The 26,327-nt window shown below is 43.7% G+C and overlaps 1 protein-coding gene across 1 annotated transcript in view; it reads right to left on the bottom strand.

Moving 5' to 3' along the window:
- Window positions 1-26,327, bottom strand: part of CWH43 (cell wall biogenesis 43 C-terminal homolog) — a 67,564-nt gene that overhangs the window by 16,071 nt on the left and 25,166 nt on the right. Inside the window, 6 exon segments of the mRNA XM_047798648.1 lie at window positions 5,823-5,972; window positions 8,938-9,073; window positions 11,823-11,928; window positions 16,180-16,259; window positions 19,786-19,911; window positions 23,844-24,101. Of these exon segments, the coding sequence (XP_047654604.1) occupies window positions 5,823-5,972; window positions 8,938-9,073; window positions 11,823-11,928; window positions 16,180-16,259; window positions 19,786-19,911; window positions 23,844-24,101 (856 nt within the window).

Here is a 26,327-nt window from a genome sequence, read left to right as displayed (position 1 = left end):
GGGGGAAGAATCCTAATATTCGCAGAACACACCAGGCTTATTAACCTACCCAGCTCGCTCCCTCAACTGAAGACTTTCTAAAAGCCTCCCTGGCTCTTCTGGTTAAATACTGGGTAAGAGCATTGCTTTATTATGCTAAGCGCTAAAAGTGTGTTACTGAGACAACCAGGCAAGTACATCAAGCCTCGGGGGGTTTGCAGACAGTCTGTTAGGTAAAAACAGGGACATCATATTTGGCATGACTCAGGAGGAAAACTGAAACCACTCTAGGTGTTTCAGATAAAGTGAATTTAATACAGGGAACTGGCTACCAGGTGATAGGAAGCCAAACAGGGGTCAGTGAAGTGACCAGAGCTTAGTCACGGTGAGAAACCACTGTCACCTCTAAGGCTATGTGGGCGACAGGCGGGGGTGCTAGTCCCAGAGTCCCCGGCCAGCCCTAACAGATGGGAAATGGTGCTAAGGAGGAGGACACTCAGAAGCTTCTGGATCCATCCAAGGAGGAGTTGGAGCTGCAGAAGAGACTCAGCCGCTGCCAGAGACAAGGGAAAAAGCAGAGAGAATGAGAGCTACCCTGTCTCCTCCCGCGCCCAGCCCTCCAGCCTTGCACTCGTGCCTTCCATTGGCTGAACCTACTCAGAAGCTGGAAGGCAACAGGCTCTAGGACAGTGGTTTTCTGCCATCTGTAGCCAGAAGGCAGAGGAGCCTGGAATGGATCCAAGAGCAGACAGGCAGCAGACCAACCCAGGTGTTTACAAAGCAAGATCACTAATCAATGCCTGTTTAATGACAAAAGGACCTAGAGGGAGATCACCAAGGTCTAAGAAGATGGAGAAACTTCATTGAGGTAGGACCGGAACACAGAATAAGCTTATCCATTCTTACGTATGGACCACCGAGCTCTATTAAAAGAGGTCTCAAGAGGCGTTCCCATCGTGGCACAGTGGAAAGGAATCCAACTAGGAACCACGAGGTTGCAGGTTCGATCCCTGGCCTCGCTTAGTGGGTGAAGGATCCTGTATTGCCGGGAGCTGTGGTGTAGGTCACAGACGCGGCTCGGATCCTGCGTTGCTCTGGCTGTGGCGTAGGCTGGCAGCTACAGCTCCGATTTGACCCCTAGCCTGGGAACCACCATATGCCACGGGTGCGGCCCTAAAAAGACAAAAAGACAAAAAAAAAAAAAAAAGGGTCTCAAGAAAGAGATGAATGATGGAGTTCCTATCATGGCTCAGCGGAAACGAATCCGACTCATAACTATGAGGTTGCGGGTTCAATCTCTGGCCTCACTCAGTGGGTTAAAGATCCTGTGTTGCTGTGGCTGTGGTCTAGGCTGGCAGCCGTAGCTCCAACTCAACTCCTAGCCTGGGAACACCCATATGCTGCGGGAGTGGACCTAAAAAGCAAAAAAAAAAAAAAAAAAAAAGAGAGAGAGAGAGAGATGAGTGAAAAGAATGACCCTTTGCTAAACATCTTTGCCCAGATCCACTCCTGGCTCTTCTCTATGCCTTGGGAGGCTGACCCCTGCAGATTTCATCTCCGGGGCTCCCTTGTCTGCTATTTTCCGGTGACATTTGTCCAACTGGAGATACCAGCAGGAGACAAACAGGTAGGAAGAGAGAGAGACGCTGAGGTATTTCTTCCCCAGCAGCTGCATTCCTCATGCCTGCTGGCCCATCTTCCTGGTGCCAGGTCTCACGGGGCACTGGGAGCACCGTTTCCTCTGCCTGTCCCCTCAGCCCTAAGGATGGTAGTGGTCCCCACATCACGAGTATGCGAGTGCGTGAGCCTCTCTTACGTGTGCCTTTGACCCTTCCAGCACCGTGGTAAGTAGCCCCTTCATTGGGTCCGCAGTGATACACACGGCTGGGATTCAAATCCAGTCTAGAGAATTCCAGCGTCACTGCACCACAGACAGTTTTCCTTTAACTACGTTTTAGCAATGTATTATTGGAAGATAGTCTATGAATTTGGCTTTACAGTTTTCTCAGGAGAAGTGATAATAATAAAAATAAAATGTATATGGATATAAAGAAAGGAGGAGGAGGGAGTGGGAGAGAGGGGAAAAGAGAGAGGTTGAATACACGTTTCACGTTTCCTTATCTGTTAATATTTGATTAGCCCAATGGCCTTACGTGTGGGCTGGAAAAAAATAATTCTATCTGATTTTCAAAGACAAGGGAACTGGAGCTGAGTTTATCTTACAACAGAACCAAAACTATAACCCCAGACTACAGGTTCTGTATTCCTTCTCCTTTGTACATTCATGAGTGTTATAAGAAAAAAAAAAATGGTGATTAACCGGTGGCTCGGTTAACTACCTAAACTATATCAATTTTTGTTATGGTGTATGCCTAAGTAATGTCTAAGGAATGATGCTATTCTCGATTTACTGCTTCTAAAGAGATATGTGCATAGCCAGGAATTTAAAAAATCCTGGTGCATCAGCGAATATCGTGCATGAACAGTCTGTAATTCATTCCTGATACGGTTTTGTGTTTCTGTGCCCTAATCACTAGAAAATGAAATCTCTACATATTTAATCCCAGGAAGAATTTTTTATCTAGTATGCTAGAAAACAAGGGCCCATGGAAATATGTAATGATGGCTTTGCAAATTATTCAAAGCGTGAGCTTTCTCATGTCACTGGTTGGGAGGCGAGAGAGCTCAAGAACAGGGCTTCAAAGGAGTCAGACAAGAGCGAAGGGAAAGGACTTCAGCTTGCATTGGGCCTGGGACTTGACAGGTACTTGATTCATGTGTGATGAATGATTTTTAAGCTGCCAATGTATCTCATGGGTGGAGGGTGTCTGATTTGGTTTAATGATAATGGCCAGTATTAATTGAGCAATTACTCCTGTCACATACTTGGCGTGAGATAATATATCTTATTTAATTCCCCCAAGAAGCCTATGAAACAGGTAGAAGAATTGCTGCTGATCTCCAGATGAGAAAACTGAGGCTCAAGGTAAATAATTCAGTGAACGCTATGCCTTGAATTCGGATCCAAACCTAATTCATGATTCCAGATTCCAGATTCTAGAGTTTCATGCTCTTCACCATTAAACTACACTGCTTCCTTCCCTGGAGTCACACCTCCTCAGTAAGTGTCAGCTATTATTACTACTGCTGCTGTTGTCGTCATTATTATTAAGTCAAGTAACAGAGCAAGTAAATGATATGTTGTTAGAGAGCTTTAAATATGTGGTTAACATAAAGTTAGAAAAGGAAGCGTTCACGTCATGGCTCAGTGGTTAACAAATCTGACTAAGAACCATGAGGTTGCTGGTTCGATCCCTGGCCTTGCTCAGTAGGTTAAGGATCCAGCGTTGCTGTGAGCTGTGGTGTAGGCCATCGGCTATAGCTCTGATTAGACCCCTAGCCTGGGAACCTCTGTATGCTACGGGAGCAGCCCTAGAAAAGACCAACAAAAAAAAAGTTAGAAAAGGTGAGTCTATGAGAAAAAGAATGTATATATACATATGACTGGGTCACTTTGCTGTTAAATCAACTCTGGTTTAATAAGCAAAAATGTCAATTAAAGTATGAATCAATAAGTAAATATCTAGGAGCTCCCATTGAGGCTCAGTGGTTAACAAATCTGAATAGCATCCGTGAAGACACAGGTTCGATCCCTGGCCTTGCTCAGTGAGTTAAGGATCCAGCATTGCCATGAGCTGTGGTATAGGTCACAGACTTGGCTCGAATCTCACGTTGCTGTGGCTGTGGTGTAGGCCAGCAGCTACAGCTCCGATTTGACCCCCAGCCTGGGAACCTCCATATGCCGAGGGTGCGGCACTAAAAAGCAAAATAAGTAAATAAATAAATATCTTAAAAAAGAAGAAGAAAATGTAACCCTTCCCTCCTCTTTCCTAAGCAATTCGAGGGCTGACTCACTCTTCTCCTCCCTCTCATCTCTCCTCTCTAGACTTTCGGGGAGAGGGGAGAAAGTTAAAGGGAGCAGGGACAGAAAAGCCAAGAAAAAAACAGAATGGAGTATATTCCACTGCTTCTTAGGTTGAGACCTTGCAACCTTTGAACACAAAAGTGCCTACTTTTAAAAAAGACAAACCCCATTCAAGTGCAATTTAAGCTCAGTGGACTGATTTCTGAACACAGGGTAGCAGACATATTGGGATCCTTATCCACTAGGCCACCAGGGAACTCCCCAAATGCCATATTCTATAGTGCTAAGTACTTTACATGTGTGTTTTCAGTTATCATTAGCAACTGCTTAGCATGGTAGAGTTTAAATTATATACTTTTAACTTTGCTTTTACAACACATTGTTGGCATTATTTGTGATCTGTACAGTAGTGTCACTTGTGAATGTTATTCTTTTTAAAAATTTTTTTACCTTTTGTCTTTTTAGGGCAGCACTGAGGCATGTGGAGGTTCCCAGGCTAGGGGTCCAATTGGAGCTGTAGCTGCCGGCCTACACCACAGCCACAGCAATGCCAAATCTGAGCCATGTCTGCGACCTACATCACAGCTCACAGCAATGCTGGATCCTCAACCCACTGAGCAAGGCCAGGGATCGAGCCCAAGTCCTCATGGATACAAGTTGGGTTCATTAACCACTAAGCCACGATGGGAACTCCGTGAACGTTATTCTTTGGGAATAAAACTCATTCCCCATTCCCCATGTCCTTGTAAAGGAACTTTCTTAGAAAATCATCTCTGGCCTCTCTTTCTCACCCCTTCCTTCCTGTGAGGATTTTTCTAATTAAGTTTGGAAGAATGAAGTGGGCAGGCTTGTCTCAAACTCTTCCTCCCTCTTCTCCCTGGAGCCCGCCAGACTGCATATAAGGTGTTTTCTCATGTTATCCTCTGCCCTATCAGGGCAGACTCTGCCTCTGCCAGGCAGGTCTGCTGCTTTGGGGGAGCCAGGGCCGTGTATTGTTGGAGGATGGATTAGCACGTGCATGTGGACACACTTAAGCCATGTTGTCCAAATAAGTTTGTCAGAATCAAGACATATCTTGAGCTCCCTGCCAAATTCCTCTGCCTACCTCTCAGTTGACTGTGAAAACATGAAGGTTAAGGGAATGCCACTTATTACCCTCAAATCCCAATAGCACTTCTCATGGGAGTAGTCCTGAAGGACAAGGACGCTCAGCTTTCTGCAGTCTGCATTATCACGGGGTTCCAAGCTCTTGCGAGCTCGGAGTTGGGTCTACCTAACTCCCGGCTGTGTCATCCTGGTTGGACAAGCCATCTAACCTCTCATTCTCCTTTCTTTATCTGTAAGATGGCGCTGCAACAGTATTAATGTCATGCACAATGAAGATTAAAGATTAAGTACTGCGCTTAGCACAGCATCGGCTCAGTAACTGCCAGCTAAGACCTCATCACGGCTGCCTTGTACCACCGCTAAGGACTGCCTGCATCGCCAGTGTTTCTATTCCTCATTTTCAAAACCAGGAACACCAGGAAAAATACTTTGGAAGAAAAAAGAAGAAAGTACAAAAGATCAGCGCGTGGAAATCAAAGCAATGTGTTAAGAGTATTTCCTGGGGAGTTCCGGTTGTGGCGCAGTGGTTAACGAATCCGACTAGGAACCATGAGGTGGCAGGTTCAATCCCTGACCTTGCTCAGTAGATTAAGGATCGGGCATTGCCATGAGCTGTGGGTAGCAGATGTGGCTAGGATCCCGAGTTGCTGTGGCTCTGGTGTAGGCTGGAGGCTGCAGCTCCGATTGGACCCCTAGCCTGGGAACCTCCATATGCTGTGGGAGCAGCCCTAGAAAAGGCAAAAAGACCAAAAAAAAAAAAAAAGGTATTTCCTGGCATTTGGGTACTATGAGAGAGACCAAAGAAACTTACTCGTCATTCCCAAAGTGGGTCACGACAAAGTCCACCAGTCTGTCGGAAATGGTGACAGTCAGCGTGATGGCTGGTGCAATCTCGCCCTCTGGTGACGGAAGAAGGTGATGCTCCGATTTCACAATCGGGTATCTTGACAAAACCATAATCCTGCATTGGAAAGGAAAGAAATGCGTGCATCATTATCATCCCCCCATATCATACAGACAGAGCTAAGAATATGCGTTCAGGAGGGATGAGGCACACTTAAAGCATCCTGCTGGGGGGCCCTGAGAGCAATACCCTACTGGAGACGTATGTGGCAGTCAGCTGGACAATTCACTGCATCTGGGCTATTCGTCATGTCTTGCTGTGTCACTAAGCACAACGTTATCAATGCTGTCTAATAAGTGCCATGGAAACATGAAAAAGGTAGAACTTCTACAAGCTCCATCTTATTTTATTTTATTTTATTTTTTTTATTTTTTAGGGCCATATGGAAGCTCCCAGGCTAGGGGTCGAATTAGAACTGTAGCTGCTTGCCCTTCATCAGAGCCATGGCAATGCCAGATCCTACACCACAGCTCACAGCAACACTGGATCTTTAACCCACTGAGCAAGGCCTGGGATCGAACCCACATCCTCGTGGATATTAGTTGGGTTCATCACCTGCTGAGCCACAATGGGAACTCCATTTTAGTGGCGCTGTTACTCTGGCAACATAGCTGCCTGAACAATTCTAATATTAATCAACATATCTGGGAATGTACAAATCTTGCCAGCCAGGACACGATTTACAAAATTAGAAATTACAAATGGTCCAGTAAAGGCAGGAAAACATGTTGTACCTGACTCTAAGTCAAGGAACTACAAATGGAAAAGGTGATGAGAGCTCAGACCTAAGCCAGCCCCACCTCCCTGGTTGCATGCACTCTGCCTCTGACCCCCCTGAGGTTCCTCTGACAGAACCACCTCCAAAGTGATGATCCCTGAAGGTACATGTCCAGCCTGTACGGTCCCACTCGGCCTCCAGGCCACAGACTACTGCTTACTGGATGTTGCTGGGCTGTTCAGGGGCATCTCCAAATTAGTACAAGCCTGCTGCTGGGATGGTCATTCCTATACCAGTAAATGGCATTGTCCCCTTTCAGGGACTCAGGTAAGAAACCAAGATGTTGGAGTTCCCATCATGGCTCAGCAGAAATGAATCCGACTAGGATCCATGAGGATGCAGGTTCGATCCCTGGCCTTGCTCAGTGGGTTAAGGATCCAGCATTGCTGTGAGCTGCAGTGTAGGTCGCAGGCTCAGTGGGTTAAGGATCCAGTGTTGCTGTGAGCTGCAGTGTAGGTACAGATACAGCTCAGATCCCGAGTAGCTGTGGCTCTGGTGTAGGTCAGAGGCTACAGCTCCAATTCGACTCCTAACCTGGGAACCTCCAGATGCCGCAGGTATGGCCCTAAAAAGACAAAAAAACAAACAACAACAACAAAAAAAAACACAAAACTGAGATGCTGCCCTCATTACTTGAAGGCCCCTGACCTCTAAATCATTGGTGAGTCCTGTCAGTTCTGTTCTAACAGTTCCCGAGTTTGCCCCTTCTCTCCATCCACGGCTCCCACTGTCATTTCTCACCTGTGCTAGTGCCTTTACCTCATTACCTGTCTCCCAGCTCCCAGTCTTGCCCCCAACAACCTGTTCTTCTAGGAACAGCCAGAACAATCTTTCAGAAAGGTGCATCAGATCAGACTGCTCCTTTGCTTAAAATCCTCCAAAAGGAGTTCCCGTTGTGGCTCAGCAGGTTAAGAACTGGACCTAGTGTCCATAAGGATGCGGATTTGATCCTTGGCCTTGCTCAGTGGGTTAAGGATCCAGCATGGCTGTGAGCTGCGTTGTAGGTTGCAGATGCATCTCAGATCCTGAGTTGCTGTGGCTGTGGTATAGGCCGGCCATTGCAGCTTCTATTACACCCCTAGCCTGGGAACTTCCATATGCCACAGGTGCAGCCCTAAAAAGACAAAAAAAAATCCTCCAACGGTTTCCCATGAAAACTAAAGTAAATTGAGAGTTCCCTGGTTGTTCAGCAGGTTAAAGATCTAGCATTGTCACTGCAGACGCTTGGGTTGCTGCTGTGGCTCAGGTTCAATCCCTGCTCCAGGTGCGGCCAATAAATAAATAAATAAACGCATAAATAAAATCTCTTTTAAAAAGTAAAATTGGAGTTCCCGTTGTGGCTCAGCAGTTAGTGAACCCAACTAGTATCCATAAGGATGCGAATTCCATCCCTGGCCTCACCTGGTGGGTTGGGAATCCAGGGTTGCTGTGAGCTGTGGCGTAGGTAACAGGTGGGGCTCAGATCCTGCGTTGCTGTGGCTGTGGTATAGGCCAGCAGTCATAGCTCCGATTTGACCCCCCTAGCCTGGGAACTTTCATGTGCTGTGAGTGCGGCCCTAAAAAGACAAAAGAAAAAAAAGTAAAATCAAATTAAATCAGTTCTAAGCATGGCTTAAGGGGCCCTTGAGATCAGGGCCAGGTGGCCCTGAGATCAAGCTCAGGTGGCCAGCCTTGACCACATTTCTCACTGGTCCCCCCACAGTCCCTGCTCTCAGGCACACCAAGCTTGATCCTGCCTCAGGTCGTTACCCTGGCTCCTCCCTGGCTGGTCCTGCATCCTCCTCATCATGACGACACAGCAGAGAGACCTTCCTGACCATACATACCACCTACAGCAGCATCCACCACCCGCCCTGCCCATCAGGCCACTCCTTTTCTACCCCAGCACTTGCCACTCTCTCATATGATTTTATTTATTTCTATGCATACATGATTATTTTCTGTCTCTTCACCTAGAATAGAAGCTCCAGAGCAGACACGTTTAGTACTGTAACCTCAGCTATCCTATACTGAATGGCTGATAATAGTGAAGAATTAAAAATATCCAGCAACAGGGAAACCATTAAAACAATGATGGAACCTACATATCCTCAGCACCTCCTCAACACCCCCACCCCCAAGAAGCACCACTGGGATGTATTCATTCATTGGATTAAGGTATAACAATATCAAGTTTCTACTCTGAGCCTATGCGGCCTAGTCTTTCAGGGATATTTTCAGGATTAATTCCCAAAGGACACTCACCCCCAAGTGTGGTCCCTTGTGCTTGGGCCAAAGTCAGTATAAAAACCCAACTTCTCTCCTAACCACATAGTCAAGTCATTGTTCCCAATATAGGGCTTAGACGCATCGCTCTCCAAAATGGTTATGAAATCTGCACCTGTTCAGGAGTTAAAAAAAAAAAAAATGGACGTGGTGATTAACCACGGCAATGCACAAACAACAAGCCAAGCTTAATTCTTTAACCCTTTGCCTTTACTCATAAATCAAAAACCAAAGTAATTCCTAATGAGTTACTAAAGTGAACTAGTTCAAAGTTCTCCTGAGGTGCAGTGGGTTAAGGATGTGGCGTTGTCACTGCAGGAGCTTGGGTCGCTGCTATTGTGTAGGTTTCATCCCTGACCCTGGAACTTTATATGCTGTGGTCACAGCCAAAAAATAAATAAATAAATTAAGTGAACTGTTTCAAATCTCAGTTATAAAGAAATTTTACCATATTTAGAATGTGATTAAAACATGGGACACCTTGAGGCATGCAGGAAAGGATAAAAGCGTAATCTTTTTTTTTTTTTTGTCTTTTTGCCATTTCTTGGGCCGCTCCCTCGGCATATGAAGGTTCCCAGGCTAGGGGTCCAATCGGAGCTGTAGCCGCCAGCCTATGCCAGAGCCACAGCAACGCAGGATCCGAGCCGCATCTGCAACCTACACCACAGCTCACGGCAAAGCCAGATCCTTAACCCACTGAGCAAGGCCAGGAATCGAACCCACAACCTCATGGTTCCTAGTCGGATTCGTTAACCACCTCACCACGACGGGAACTCCAAAAGCGTAACTTTTTTGCTTTTTCTTTCCTTTTTTTTTTTCCTGCTTTTTTGGGCCATATCTATGGCATATGGAAGTTCCCAGGCTAGGGGTCAAGTCGGAGCTACAGCTGCCAACCTACGCCAGAGCCACAGTCAATGCCAGATCCAAGCCAAGTCTGCAACCTACACCACAGCTCACTGAAATGCTGGATTCTTAACCCACTGATCGATTTCAGGGATCAAACCCTCATCCTCATGGATACTAGTCGGGCTGCTTTCCACTGAGCCACAATGGGAACTCCCAGAACTTTTCTAAATTTTCAAATATTAACATCTTTCCGGGGAGTTCCCATCGTGGCGCAGTGGTTAACGAATCCGACTAGGAACCATGAGGTTGCGGGTTCGGTCCCTGCCCTTGCTCAGTGGGTTAACGATCTGGCGTTGCCGTGAGCTGTGGTGTAGGTTGCAGATGCGGCTCGGATCCCACGTTGCTGTGGCTCTGGCGTAGGCCGGTGGCTACAGCTCCAATTCAACCCCTAGCCTGGGAACCTCCATATGCCGCGGGAGCGGCCCAAGAAATAGCAACAACAACAACAAAAATAAATAAATAAATAAATAAATAATATCTTTCCCAAATTTTCAAATAAGTGTAATGCCTTATTTGAATGCCTTATGTTGCTTAATGCCACAAACATCCAATTTTTAATGTTCAGAAGCCACAGAGTGGTGTACGACAGTGTTTTATTCCTAGGCGAACACCTCCATGGTGCTGGCACAGAAGTACATTTATTCAGATACCTTGCCCCAGAGGCCTGTAATCAGGACTAAAGGACTAAGGACCAAAGACGTTTCTTTTTTTTTTCTTTTTTTTTTTTGTCTTTTGTTGTTGTTATTGTTGTTGTTGTTGTTGTTGCTATTTCTTGGGCCACTCCCGCAGCATATGGAGGTTCCCAGGCTAGGGGTTGAATCAGAGCTGTAGCCACCGGCCTACGCCAGAGCCACAGCAATGCGGGATCCGAGCCACGTCTGCGACCTACACCACAGCTCTCGGCAACGCCGGATCGTTAACCCACTGAGTAAGGGCAGGGACCGAACCCGCAACCTCATGGTTCCTAGTCGGATTCGTTAACCACTGCGCCACGACAGGAACTCCCAAAGACGTTTCTTAATGGCATTAGAATTGGACTCTCGGCTATTTCTTAGGAGATATGCTTATCATCAGGAATAACTAGAACCGTTCATCCCTCTAAGTACCTTGCTCCATGCAGCATGCAGCTGATCTAAAAAAACCAAACACCCACGTATTTTAAAGGATACTTCGTAAGAAGATGAGCACACCAGGGCATGGAATCAAATAAAATTGGCCCCCAGGCTCTTAAAAGCAATTTGCTTTGTAAATGAGCATCACTCCAACCCAGTCTGCCTTTTAACCTGACAGTGTTCTGGTCCCCAACGGTGGGTTCCCAAGTGATAGGAACCACCAGAAGGAGCATCTCCAAGAGCAAAAGCATGACAAGAATCCCCTGCAGAGACCCTGTATGAGACTTTGTTTCCAATCAACTGAATGAATTGCTCTCAGGTAAAACACAGATGTGCTTATAGAAGCTTCATCCTCCTGCAGCTGCCCTGGAGAGTCAGCCTTTTTAAGAGATTAGTTTACGACCCACAACCCTCCCCCCCCCTTTTTTTCTTTTTTAGCTGCCATGTGACATATGGAGTTCCCAGGCCAGGGATCAGATCTGAGCCACGGTTGCATCCTAAGCCACAGCTGCAGCAGCACTAGATCCTTAACCCACTGCACGGGGCCAGGGATCAAACCCGTGTCCTGGTACTCCCAAGATAACACCGATCCTTTTGCACCATGGGGGATCTCCCTTACTCCTATTACTGATGATTTTGTTCAAAATAAAAGTTAACAATAGCAGTTGCTCAAAACCTGGAACTAGGAATTCCCTGTGGGCTCCGTGGAATAAGGATCTGGCATTGTCACCGCTGTGGCTTAGGTCGCTGCTGTTCTATCCCTGGCCTGGAAATTTCTGTATGCCACAGGCTTGGTCAAAAACAAACAAACAAAAAAACGCTGGAAGTAATTCCAGTAAGACTTACCTGTTTGATTGAGCAGTTGAGCTGATCTTTCTAGATTAGACCATCCGTCATTGTCGAAGCCAAATCTGAAAGGCCAGATGGCGGCAGAGACCTCTGTGGTTGGTGCCTGAAGAATTGTTTTAATGATAATTTAGGATGATTGAACAAGAGCAGTTCAGTGACCCACTTCTCTCTACCTCTCTCTGAAAAAATTCAGCAAAGGAATTTTTTAGGCATTTGCCCACACTCAACACATAATAATAAAGAAGTATTTGCTAGCTGGCAGTATCACAATAAATCTGCAAATTTCTAGCTTAGGCTTGGGAGTTAGGAGAAATGTTTGGAAAGTATTTAAAATAAGCATTGTTTGTAACAGCAAAAAAAAAATTTAGAAGCAACCTGGATATTGTTTCAATAGGAAAAATAGGAAAATGAATTTTAAAAATGACCATACACATAATGGAATACTATACAGCCCTAATAAATGAGTTAGGGCTACATATTTCCACATGGGTGAATCTCACCAAGATGATTTTAAATAAAAATTAAGTTGCAAAATATATATATCATATGCTATTAACAGAAAGTTAAAACATGAAAAAAAAATATCGCCGAGGTACATGTCATGTGTAGTAACAACACCCAAAAATGCATGAAAATGATAAATAGCGTGTGCAGGGTAGGAGTTACTCTTGTGTCAGAGAAGAATGAGATCACGGAGGGATACACAGTCCTTGAGCATATTTGTAGAGTGGTCTCTCACTTCTAAGTTATATAGGGTGTTACTTTCCACCACACTGGCAAGGCCAAGGTTCAAGAGCCCAGAACCCTCCAAAAGTTCCTCTTGAGTCCGTGGGCCCAGTTAGAGAAGACAGTGCCCAGCCCTAACCTTCCATTTCAAACTAGTACCAACGGGTCAACAACAGGGATCCTGCGAAAGAGTACGGCTAGATTAGAACAACTCCAACTCCAACTGAAAAAAACAGCTCCAAGTGGACCATACACGTTGAGGTTGAGAGAGAGGTAAGCACCACCTCTTGGCATAAGAGGGCCACCACTTAACCGAAACAGCTCCATATGCAACAGCAGTGAGCTGGACATCTTATCTCTACAGAAAGATCACTCCATTTAGTGAAATACCTTGCAAAAAGAAGGCAACCATCAACACAGACTTCAAGAAACATGATTATATTCATCAAGTGGTACCCTCTCACGGACCTACACACCTATGATTCACTCTGGCTCTCATCCCTCCAAAATCTGTTATTCCCACGTCATAAAGGCCACCACCATCCATCAGTTGCTCAAGCCCCAAACAGAAGTCATCCTTGATTCCTTCCTTCTCCTCACCTACCAACATATAATTCATCAGCAAATCCTATCATCTCTACTCTCAAAATATATTCTTTTTTTTTTTTTTTGTCTTTTTGCCATTTTCTTGGGCCATTCCCGCGGCATATAGAGGTTCCCAGACTAGGGGTCGAATAGGAGCTGCAGCACCGGCCTACGCCAGAGCCACAGCAACTCGGGATCTGAGCCGAGTCTGCGACCTACACCACAGCTCACGGCAACACCAGATCCTTAACCCACTGAGCAAGGCCAGGGATCAAACCCGCAAACTCATGGTTCCTAGTCAGATTCGTTAACCACTGCACCATGACGGGAACTCCTCGAAATATATTCTAAGTCTATCCACTCCTCTCCAAATCCAGGGCCATGGCACCTACCCAAAGGTGTCTCTCTCCTGGACAAGTGAAAAGGCCTCAGGACCCATCTCCCTGCTCCCACTCTACAATCCACTCTTCATGGAGCAGCCAAATTGATGTATATCATGTGTCTTTATGCTCCTGTTTGAAGTATTCTGTTGGCTTTCATTGAAAAAAAAAATCAAATCAGAACTCACTTCTGTGCTCCGTAGGCCCTAAATGAGGGGAGCCCCCAGTCTCCCCATCCTCATCATCCCCCACTCTTCCTCTGCTCACTAGGCTTCAGCCACACTGTTCACCTTGTGCTCCTCAAACACACCCAGCCCGTACCCTTTCCACTCTGCCTGAGTCCTTTACTCATACCTTTCAGAATGACTGGCTCTCTCTCTGCTTTCAATTTTCAATGCAAATGTCACATCCTCAGAGCAGACTTCTCCAACCACCCAGAGCCAGTTACGCTCTACTCCACACTCTTATTTGCTTCAGAGTAGCCTGATCTACAGTGATATCCTTGGGAGTTCCCGCTATGGTGCAGTGGGTTAAGAATCCAACTGCAGCGGCTCTGGTTGCTGCATAGGCTCAGGTTCGATCCCTGGATGGGCACAGTGGGCTAAAGCATCTGGCATTGCTGCCGCTGCAGTGTAGGTCACAGCTCGGATTCCATTCCTGGCCCAGGAACTTCCATATGCCATGGGTGCAGCCATAAAAAATAATAATCAGGAGTTCCCGTCGTGGCACAGTGGTTAACAAATCCAAATAGGAACCATGAGGTTGTGGGTTCGATCCCTGGCCTTGCTCAGTGGGTTAAGGATCCAGCGTTGCTGTGAGCTGTGGTGTAGATCGCAAATGCAGCTCTGATCCGGGGTTGCTGTGGCTCTGGGGTAGGCCGGCGGCTACAGCTCTGATTAGACCCCTAGCCTGGGAACCTCCATATGCCACAGGAGCGGCCCTAGAAAAGGCAAGAAAAAAAAAAAAGACCAAAAAAATCATCATCATCATCATAAAAAAGTGATATTCTTTATTTACTTATTCTTCTGAGTATTAGCTTTCTCTCCTGCTAGAATGTAAACTCCCTGAGGACAGGGATCTTCTCCAATTTGTTTACCTCTGTATCCCTGATGCCAGGCACACAAAAGACAGTCAATAAGTATTAATTGAATGACATTCATTTATCACATGAAGGAATGAATGAATGAACAAATAAACAAAATAATAGGTATTAAATCTAAATGAAACGACTCCTTTTTAAAAGAATCCCTGGCGGATATTAGGGATCTTCTTCTGACTAACATTGCAATAATAACTAATAATAAGAGGGCAAAGGAAAGAGACTCTGTAATGAATTAATTACTTTTTAAGAAATAGTTACTGAGTTCTGGATATGTGCCAAGTATTCTGTGCAGTGCTGGAAGTACAGAGGGAAACAAGACAAGCCTGGGCTCCATCCTCATTAGAGCTGTTTAATTAATAGGAAAAAAAGGGCCTAGTAATGCAGACTGCTAAAACTCAGAATTCACCACCAAAGGCTGTTGTAGCCAAACTGTAATTCTGACTGCATTATGAAACATATCAAACTTTTTATCACGGCAGATGGAAAGCACAACATTGCAATGACTTACTCTTGCTTTTGCCTACCTACCTAGAAGCAAAAGGGACAATAAGACATTTTAAACTGCAATCGAGGAGTCCCTGTTGTGGCTCAGTGGGTTAAGAACCCAATTAGTATCCACGAGGATGAGGGTTTGATCCCTGGCCCTGCTCAGTGGTTTGAGGATCCAGCATCACTGTGAACTGCGGTATAGGTTGCAGATGTGGCTTGGATCTGGCATTGCTATGGCTGTGGTGTAGCCCAGCAGCTGTACCTCTGATTTGACCTCTAGCCTGGGAACTTCCATATGCCAAAGATTTGGCCATAAAAAGAAAAAAAAAAAAAACTGCAGACAAGATGGGAAAGGAAGAGATGAGAAAAATTCCATGATCTATCAACACCGAGCTACCCATAATCTACAATGATCCAAGAATTATCTGTAAGATTTTTCTTAAAAGAATCTCATACTGTTGCTTTCAGAAATACCTACCAAACAGTACAAAGAAGCCCATTATAAAATAGTTTATGTCGTGGCTCAGTGGTTAATGAACCCGACTAATAACCATCAGATTGTGGGTTCGATCCTTGGCCTCACTGAGTGGGTTAAGGATCCAGCATTGCTGTGAACTGCGGTGTAGGTTGCAGATGCAGCTCAGATCCCGTGTTGCTGTGGCTGTGGCATAGGCTGGCAGCTGCAGCTCCAATTTGACCCCTAGCCTGGGAACTTCCATGTGCCATGAGTGTGGCCCTAAAAAAGACAAAAAAAATAAATTAATAAAATAAAGTAAAATAGTTCCTTATTTCATAGTTTGGATGTGTTAAATCACTGAATGACAAAAATAACTTCATACAACAAAATCATGAGCCATTTACCTCTAACATGGGTTTACCCTGCCCCAAGAATCCAGCTTCATCAAATAATCCCACTATGCTGTCAGCCTGTGACTTAAAGGTTAAAGAGATGGGATCCAGGGCTCTGAAGTCCTTAGACTCTGGTCTAGGGTTCAGGCATAATGGTGAAGTGTACAAATGTACATACATATATGTAATATAAAATTCCATATGAAAACTTTTAATTACTTACCCCTTTTCCCAATTTCTTCTCGTAGGCTTTAAGCCGTAGTCCTAATCCCAACAACCCCACGCCAACAAGCAGCCACAAAACTAAACAAACAAACAAAAAGAAATAATTATTTAGAAGAAAGTAAGTTTGGGTTTTAAAAAATAATTTCTATGCAATTATTGCATTTATTAGCCAAGGGTATTATGTAAAGGGGAAATCTCTAGTTCCTGGGTTAATTTTCATGTATGACATGCATATATATTACCCACACTCAAAACTCAGGTTTCAAAGAATCTTCCTTAAAAATGTTCCAAGGAGTTCCCATTGTGGCGCAGTGGAAATGAATCCAACTAGTATCCATGAGGATGTGGGTTCGATCCCTGGCCTTGCTCAGTGAGTCAGAGCCATGAGCTGTGGTGTAGGTCACAGACATGACTTGGAACCTGTGTTGCTGTGGCTGTGGTGCAGGCTGGCAGCTGTAGCTTCAATTTGACCCCAGCCTGGGAACTTCCACATGCTGTGGCTGTGGCCCTAAACAAACAAACAAAATTTCCAAGAACCATGAACTAAATTAAAAATAAATCATAAATATATACAAGGAATAATATATAAGAAAACAAGTCTCTACAAGGAGAGTGCAAAAATAGTCTGCAGAATCAAGCCCCAAATACTTCAGCTATTTAAATTTTTAGAATCAGCGAATACAATAAGCATGCTTAACATGTTTAGAAAAATAAAAGAGATTATTCAATAAGATAACTAAGGAGCAATGCCAAGTAGTTATGCTGCAGGCCCCACTTATGATGGAGCATGATAATGTGAGAAAAAAGAATGTATACATGTGTGTGTGACTGGGTCACTTTGCTGTACAGTAGAAAATTGACAGAACACTGTAAACCAGCTATAAGTGAAAAAATAAAAATCATTATAAAAAAAGATAGCTAAGGAATGTGAGATTAAATTAATGGGCAGGAGAATTTGTAAAGACGTTAAGCAGACTTCTAGAAATACAATTATATAATAATTATAACAATTGAAATTAGACACTCAGTGGACAAGATAAAAAGCAGATTGGGCAAAACTGAATAGAGAAAAATTGTAAGGGGCAGCTTAAAAACAACGATGGAGAATATGCAAGAGGTGAAGAGACATGAAGAAGAGAATAAAAAGATCCAACACATGTCTAACTGGAGCCAACAAGGAGAGAAGAGAAAGAATGAGAAGGGGGCACTATTTGCAGAAATAGTGCTGAAACTTTTCCACAACTTAAAAAAAAAAAAAATGACTCTCCAGATTCAGAAAGCCCAAACACTCCCAAGTAAGGAAGGGGCTGGATCCACAATCAGATACCCCACAGTGAAACTCCAGAACACTGAAACAAAGAGAAATACTGAGCTTCCAAAGAGAAAAGACAGCGTAGCTTCAAAAGAGCAAAGAATGGACTTCCGGCTGACTTCTCAAATGCAAAAATGGAAGTCAGCTAACAAGGGAAGAACATCTTGAATGTTCTGAGAAAAAAATAACCACCTAGCAAAAAAACAGAAATTATTGGTATAATTTCAAACCTAGAAAGAAGAGTGAGGAGGAGAAAAAAGACAAAGAAAACCCAATCAATGCAAAAGCAAGAAGAAGAGAGGAAAAATACACCTCGAGAAAGTAGAAAAGGCAAAAGCAAAATAAGATGATAGAAATAAATCATAATGCATGAGAAATCACTACAAAAATAGATTGCATTTTCAAGTTAAAGACAGACTGACACTCTAGAAAAGGCAAAACCGTGGAGACAGTAAGCAGATTGGTAGTTGCCAGTGTTTGGAGGAACGAGGAAAGGATGCATTGGCTGAGCACATGGGATGTTTACAACAGCGAAACCATTCTCTCTGATACTGTAATGATGGATCGATATCATCACACATTTGTCAAAACCCACAAAATGCATAAATGAAAAGAGTGAATTCCAAAGTAAACTGGGAACTTTGGTTAATAATACTGTATCAATGTGGGCTCATCAATTCTAACAAATGTACCACACTAATGTAAGAAGTTAGTGATGGTGGAAACTGAGCGGATGGGAGTGTGAGAGGGAGCGTATGGGAACGCTACACATTCTACTTAATGTTTCTGTACAATCTAAAACTGCTCTGAAAAGTAAAATCTATGAATTTTTTTTTTATCTTTTTGGGGCCAGCATATGGAGGTTCCCAGGCTAGGGGTTGAATCAGATGGAGCTACAGCCTCCAGCCTACACCACAGCCACAGCAACACAGGATCTGAGCAGCATCTGCGGCCTACACCACAGCTCACAGCAACGCAAGATCCTTAACCCACTAGGCAAGGCCAGGGAGTGAACCTGCATCCTCATGGATGCTAGTCAGATTCATTTCCACTGAGCCACGATGGGAACTCCTAAAGAATTGATAGCAGCAGTAGTAACAAAGACTGTCAAGACTGAAAACCAAAAGACAAAAGCTCCCCGATTCTGGTTTCAAGGGACACACCTGAAAGAAAAGAACATCCAAAAACACCTACATTAAAATTTTTACCCCTAAGAGTTTCTATCGTGGCACAGTGGAAACGAATCTGACTAGGAACCATGAAGTTTCGGGTTCGATCCCTGGCCTTGCTCAGTGGGTTAAGGATCTGGCGTTGCCGTGAGCTGTGGTATAGGTCGAAGACATGGCTTGGATCCCACGTTGCTGTGGCTGTGGTGTAGGCCGGTGGTTACAGCTCCGATTAGACCCCTAGCCCGGGAACATCCATATGCCATGGGTGCGGCCCTCAAAAAGACAAAAACACACACAAAAAAATTTTCCCCTAAATTTTTTTGGACATGCCCACAGCATGTGTAAGATCTGAGGCCAGGGATCAAACCCATGCCACAACAGTGGCCTGAGCCACAGCGGTGACAATGCCAGATCTTAAATCCACTAAGCCACCAGGGATCTCCCCCCAAAAGTTTAATCTAACCTTTTCAAATTATGATGGAACATACATAAAGGTGTTTATATAATGATCTTACTGCTTTATGACATTTCTTTTCAAAATATATTGCAATTTTTAGCTTCTTAATTGTTTTGTAGCTCTTTACACCTTAATATTCTGTCTTCTCTAGTAAAGCATCGAGTCACTGAAGGTGGAGACCAATTTTTACATGTCTTAGTATTCTACATAATACTCTACTACATAATACTACATAATTATATGTAATTAGGCCGCAATTTGTATCCTAAATATACTATCTGCAAATGTTACACATTCAATAAACATTTTATTTAATCTAGCATATTTTGAGATGAGTCAGATTAAATAGCAAACTAATTTCATGTTTGAGTTTCTAGTTCATCAACAGTCCAAACATTAATATTAAATCTAAGCTAGATATGAAACAAAATGAATACACAGGATATGTGGTTGAAATGACACAATATCAGAGATGTGCTCTAATGTATTTTACCAAAAAAAAAAAAAAAAAGAAGAAGAAGAAGAAGAAGAAGGAAGATAGGTGTTCATAACATTGGAGCTGAGTCGAAGGGTACATGAGGGTTTGTTAAACTCTTTAATTTCATATGTTTGAAAAATTATATTTACAATAAAATACTTTGAAAAATAAAGCAAAACTATACTCACAAAGTTTCACATATTTTTCACTCTTTCTGAAAAGCACCTTAGGCCTGTTTTTTGTTTGAAGAAGAGAGTCAAGGCTTTTCTTAGGACCAAATAACATATCTAGCCCAATAATTAGCATCACTGCCCCTGTTAAAAAGAAAGATGAATATATTACATTTCAATCCCCAAATCTTTCCAAAGGTAAATTCCGGGAGCCTGTATTTCATTTCAATGGACATTGGCTGAAAATTCAGTTTCTGAGTCATCTCTAGACCTCAGCAATTATTCCAGTATGACTTTTGATCAATTGGGATGAACATAAGAAACCAGCGTTTTAGAAAGTATGCTTTATATTAAAAGACCCCGGCCTTTTCCTAGGAAGAGGTTTCTTTTGATTTCCTGAGTGTTTCCTAGTTGTTAGGCTGGTAATGACATCAGTCACAGATTGTCGACTGTGCAAGGAACGGGGTGGGGGGAGGGGACAAGAGAAAGGAGCCTTCTGGACAGCGTGAGGGACACAGGCTTCTCCACTGCAGGGACCACGTGCACAGAGCTGAGGAGCACAAGAGCAGGATGTGTAGATCTTAACACGACAGTGTCTGTGGCAATAATTCTGCCCTGGAGTGTGGGTCCACAGAGAGGATGCATGCTCAAACTCACACTGCGCCGAGAAAGATGAGCTCAGCTGGGGTGCATTCCAATTTAGCTTATAGGTGAAGCCTACGTACTTGTAATGTTGTATTCAGTAAGATTGGAAACAGAGGCATGATCGAACAATAGAACCATTAGCGAATGTCAAGTAAAAGTTACACTTACATGCAAGGCTAACCCCCCTCCCTTAAAGTTATGTGTCATTTCCAGGAAATCGCAAGAAAAACCTACACAATACATCTGATCTCATACAGATTCTCTTCCATCTTTAGTCAAAGCTACTCCACATTACCGGCATTCCTTAGCTTTTGGAGCCTTAACAATATAATGTCACTCTTACGAAAAAGAATTCTTAGTTGTTTGAAGCTGTAATAAAGCACTATTACTGCAATCCCATAAGTATAGTGAGAAAGAACTCAAAATGCCCACCACCTATAATGTTCTAAAGAAAGAAACCGGAGTTCCTGTCATGGCTCAGTGGTTAACCAATCCAACTAGGAACCATGAGGTTGTGGGTTCGATCCCTGGCCTCGCTCAGTGGGTTAAGGATCCAGTTGCTATGACCTGTGGTGTAGGTCACAGACGAGGCTTGGATCCCACATTGCTGCGGCTCTGGTATAGGCTGGCGGCTATAGCTCCGATTCGACCCCTAGCCTGGGAACCTCCATATGCCACGGGTGCGACCCTAAAAAAAGACAAAAAAAAAGAAGAAGAAAGAAAGAAAGAAACATATGCTCAGAATGGCTCTTACTTTCCTGTGTTTGCTCCTCATGGCAGATCCCTAAGCAAGCTGGAGTAAGAGAAAAGCAGGGCACTGGACAGGAAGATAGAGCAGGACAGAGTACACACACCTGAAAGAAACCAGAAGAAACATGAAGTTTGCAAAGCCAAGATTATCTCAGAGGAAAAGCATCATTTATGTCTCTGATCAGATGACAGGTTGGATGTCTGCCAGAAACAGTAAATCCTCAAAAGCTATTTTAAAATATTTCACAGAATTTAAAAATATCTTTGGAGTTTCCACCATAGCTCAGCAGGTTAGGAATCCGACAAGTACCCATGAGGATGTGGATTTGATCCCTGGCCTCGCTCAGGGGATTAAGGATCTGGTGTTGCTGTGAGCTGCAGTGTTGGTCACAGATGCAGCTTGGATCTGGCATGGCTGTGGCTGTGGTGTAGGCTGGCAGCTGCAGCTCCGATTTGACCCCTGGACTGGGAACTTCCACATGCCATGGGCGTGGCCTTAAAAAGAAAAACAAATACCAAAACAAATACCCAATAAATGAAAAACAAATGAATATTTAAAAAATAAAAATATAAAAATATCTCTTCCAAATCAGCCCATCCTGACAGAAGTCTAGCTCGTGGAGTAGAAAAGTTTTTGTGAAAATGTACAGAGCGGCTGGAGGCATTCCAAAGGCACCTCTGGGCACTGCAGACCCTCAGACTTCTCGGCAGCACTCACCCCAACTGTAGGAGACTCCCTAAGTATTTGTCTAATCTGATAAGTGTGTTTCCTCGACTACACGGAAGCTCCAGGTGGGCAGAACCCCCACATCTCTTAAATCCTCCACACCTGGCACTGTGCCTGGACCACAGTAGGTGTACAATAATTTTTTGTCTTTTATGGCTGCACCCATGGCATATGGAGGTTCCCAGGCTAGGGGTCCAATCAGAGCTACAACTGCCAGCCTACGCCACAGCCACAGCAACATGGGATCCAAGCCGTGTCTGCAACCTCCACCACAGCTCAGGGCAATGCCGGATCCTTAACCCACAGCGAGGCCAGGGATCAAACCCGTAACCTCATGGATACTAGTTAGATTCGTTTCCACTGTGCCACAATGGGAACTCCAATTTTTTAATAAATAAATGAACAAGCTGAAAAAAATGATTGTGTGAACAAACAAGAACTGAATCCCCTCTTCACATACTTTGTCTCCCTGATTTTCTCAAAGATTTTGATCCTGGAGACATCTGACGTTTCACTTACACTAGAATGACAGGCAGCATTTAATATGCATATGTCTGGTATACAGCAGTAATTTCATTACTGCTGAAAGCTATTCCTGAAATATTAAACTGGGCTAAGTTCGTGAAGTTTTAACTTTGGTACCTGAGTTCATAACCACTGAAATGGAAAATACCTACTCCATGGTTTGAGAATTTTTCGGTTACATTAAATTTATACATGCAAAATATATCTTCGTTGGTAAAAACATGGTAAATAAAAACCATACATAAGATTCAGGGGAACTGGAGCTCCTGTTGTGGCTCAGTGGAAACAAATCTGACTAGTTAGTATCCATGAAGACACAGGTTTCAATCCGTGTCCTCCCTCAGTGGGTTAAAGATCCAGTGTTGCTGTGGTACAGGTTGTGGCTCAGATCTGGTGTTGCTGTGGCTATAGTGTAGGCTGGTGGCTACAGCTCTGATTCAACTCCTACCCTGAGAACCTCCACATACTGAGGGTGTGGCCCTAAAAAGACCAAAAAAAGATTCAAGGGAAGCAAAAAAGTCACACTTCCTATATATATTTGCAATATTTAATAAGCTAGCAATGTGGGCGTAGTGTCGTCGAGCACAGTGGTTAAAGAATCTGACTAGGAACCATGAGGTTGGGGGTTCCATCCCTGGACTTGCTCAGTGGGTTAAGGATCTGGTGTTGCTGTGAGCTGTGGTGTAGGCTGCAGATGTGACATGACTCAGATCCCGAGTTGCTGTGGCTGTGGTGTAGGCCAGTGTCTACAGCTCCGATTAGACCCCTAACCTGGGAACCTCCATGTGCCGCGGGAGCGGCCCTTAGAAAAGGCAAAAAGAAAAAAAAGAAAGAAAGAAAGAAAGGAAAAAAACAGCAATGTGGGCATCATATTCATATATCCTTTCCTAACATACCATATAATACAAGTGTTACATAGTATCTCTTTTCTATGCTATGATGGATTAAACTTGGTTTTTTCATAGCTATTCACTTTGAAGTTCTTTGCAGTTATAAATATTACTGAAACTCATTAACGAATTAAGAAATTTCTTTTTAAATAAAGTCATTGTTACCTCCCACTCCTTTGTATCATACAAGCTATTAAAAATTTATTCACATCAGCAAACCAAAAACAATTTCTTTTTAAACAGTAATTTAGACATTTCTCCGGTTTTTCTTTTAAATCAAAAGAGTTTACTTTGACCATGATGGAAAAAAAATATAAAAAGAATGTATGTGTGTATAATTGAGTCACTTTGCTATATAGCAGAAATTGGCAGAACGCTATAATCAACCACACTTTAATTTAAAAAAAAAACTATTTAAACAGTTTATTTTAATAAGAAAGGCAAGAACACCCTATCTATATAAATCCACCATGTAAAGTGCTAAATCCTAGTTAGTCCTGAAGGGTATTTCTGAGTAGTTACCTTTCAAATGTACTCACCCAAAAGCACATCAGATCTTTCTCTAGCATACACACCTCCTGGGACAAATTTAAAAGCTGTGCACCAAGCACAGAAGAATATTTCTAGAAGATAAAATATCATAGCAGTGGTCATGGCTTTCCCAGGGCTTGACCCTGAGCTAATAAGGTGTCCAAGCACTTGAGGCCACACAGATGCCGTGAAGACAGCGAGCACACAGCCAGAGACAGCGGCTGCCCACGTGGGCAGGTAAAGCAGACCCGCAGCCGAGGTTGCTCCTGTATGTGAGAGACAGAAAGAAAAAGAATCAGACGAGGAAGCAGTAATAGTCTCTTCCATTTTTCCTTAAAAGTTAAAAAAAAAAAAAAGGAATACTAAGCTTATAGGACAACCAATTTATAGCTATTTAGAGCCAGAAGGGAACTCAGGTCGCTACTGGTCCAATTTCTAGACCCATGGGAAACTAAGGTCTTAGCAAGGTTAAGATGCTTTGCTCAAGGTCACGCAGTTAGTTATGTGCGCAACTGGAGGTGGAAGGCGAGTCCAGGAAATCTCAGTCCAGTGCTATTTCTTTGGGAAGATCAGGGAGAGAGAAGGCATTTTCAGGTTATTTGTGTTAAGATCCTCATAGCAAAAGCTGAAGGAAAAAAAAAAAGGCAATTATCTGTAAGACCAAAAATATGTTAATTTAATTTAACCAGCTGGATCTAGGACAGTAAAAAAACATGTAGAATCAATGTGGTTTCTAGAAGTTTTTGTTTGTTTGTTTGTTTGTTTTTTTTGTCTTTTTGTCTTTCGAGGGCTGCCCCCATAGCATATGGAAGTTCCCTGGCTAGGTGTGGAATCGGAGCCACAGCTGCCAGCCTACACCACAGCCAGAGCCACACCAGATCCAAGCCACATCTGCGACCTACACCATAGCTCAAGGCAATGCCAGATCATTAACCCACTGAGCAGGATCGAACCTGCGTCTTTGTGGATGCTGGTCAGATTTGTTTCCACTGAGCCACAATAGGAACTGCTAGACTATTTTTGTTAAGAAACTTACTAACAGAGCATTAAATGTTTGCCCTGTATCCCACAAGATATAAGTTGATTTTCCCAACCACACAGTCCCAAAAGAAGCTGCGACTGAGGCAGCGTCTATAGACTCACACATGGCTTTACAGTTCTGCTGACAGGTCATTTGGTCACATGACAGTTTTGGGGGTACAGGGGCCAGGCAATCTGGTCTGCGGGAGATGCTAAGTCAATGTTTGCTAAGCTGTTGAGCCAAATCTGAGGAAATATAATGTTTCTCCACATTCCTATGAGATTGGCTTCAAGACAGCAGCATAGCAGGGTCTTACAGCTCCCCATTCTGGAGACAGCAATATAATACCTTTCCAGACAATATGACATTTTCTAGACATTAGACATGCCAATGTTGTATAAAAGTGACCCACCCTTCAAGAATGTCCACAGCAGACTCCTCACTGCCTGGGGCATGAATTCCAGGAAGCGGATCCAGCCAGCTTTCCCTCCATCAGTCAGTTCCTTTTGCACCACCCCAGGGCAATGCATGGGACTGCCTCGTCCTCCCCACGTTACTCAGATGGACAGAAGAACCAAATCCCAGGGCCCTCGATGACCCACAGATTTTTTTAACTCTGTAGTCAGACCCCCAACGTCTTAGATTCAACAATATCTATTTTAATAACAAAAACAATTTTTCATTTGGAAATAAACAAACATCAGGCCTACGCACTGTAGAAACTTTAAAAACAGAACAGTAATGAAGCAGTTAAGGATCACCTGATCCTGCTGTGGCTCAGCAGATTACGAACCCAACTAGTATCCATAAGGATGCAGGTTTGATCCCCGACCTTGCTCAGGGGGTTAAGGATCTGGCGTGTCTGTGGCTGTGGTGTAAGCCAGCAGCTGCAGCTCCTATTCGACCCCTGGTCTGGGAACTTCCATATGCTGCTGGTGCAGCTCTAAAAACGCAAGGAAAAAAAAAATCGCCTGCAACTGAGACAAGAAGATCATGGCTAATATTCCTAGGTATTTCCCATATGTCTTTTTGTGTATATACAGAAGTATTTTTACATAAATGGAATCATATCACATACTGAGGATTTTATTCTGTTTCTAACGGGACATTATATCAAGAATGTTTTTTCATGTTATGAATGTTTTTCTTCTGTTTAGGTACATAGACTATTTCCCTGGATAAATACACCACAACCATTTTCCCTTTTTTTTTTTTTTTTTTTTTTTGCCATACCCATGGTATGTGGAAGTTCCTGGACCAGGGACAGAACCTGCGCCACAGCTGTGACCTGCGCCAAGCTGTAGCAATGCCAGACCTGCTGCAACACAGGGGAACATGCGCAACTATTTTCCCACTGGCCATTCAGGAAGCTTCTGACACTGTGAGGAACATCTTTCTTTGTCAATTAATCTCTTACTACATCTCTGATCATTTCCTTAAAATAATTCTTAAAAGATTTTCTGAGAGTTCC

The sequence above is a fragment of the Phacochoerus africanus genome, chromosome 10, assembly GCF_016906955.1.
Source record: "Phacochoerus africanus isolate WHEZ1 chromosome 10, ROS_Pafr_v1, whole genome shotgun sequence".
Lineage (NCBI taxonomy): Eukaryota > Metazoa > Chordata > Mammalia > Artiodactyla > Suidae > Phacochoerus > Phacochoerus africanus.
Note: the sequence above shows the minus strand (reverse complement) of the source record. Positions and strands in the feature narration are given on the sequence as shown.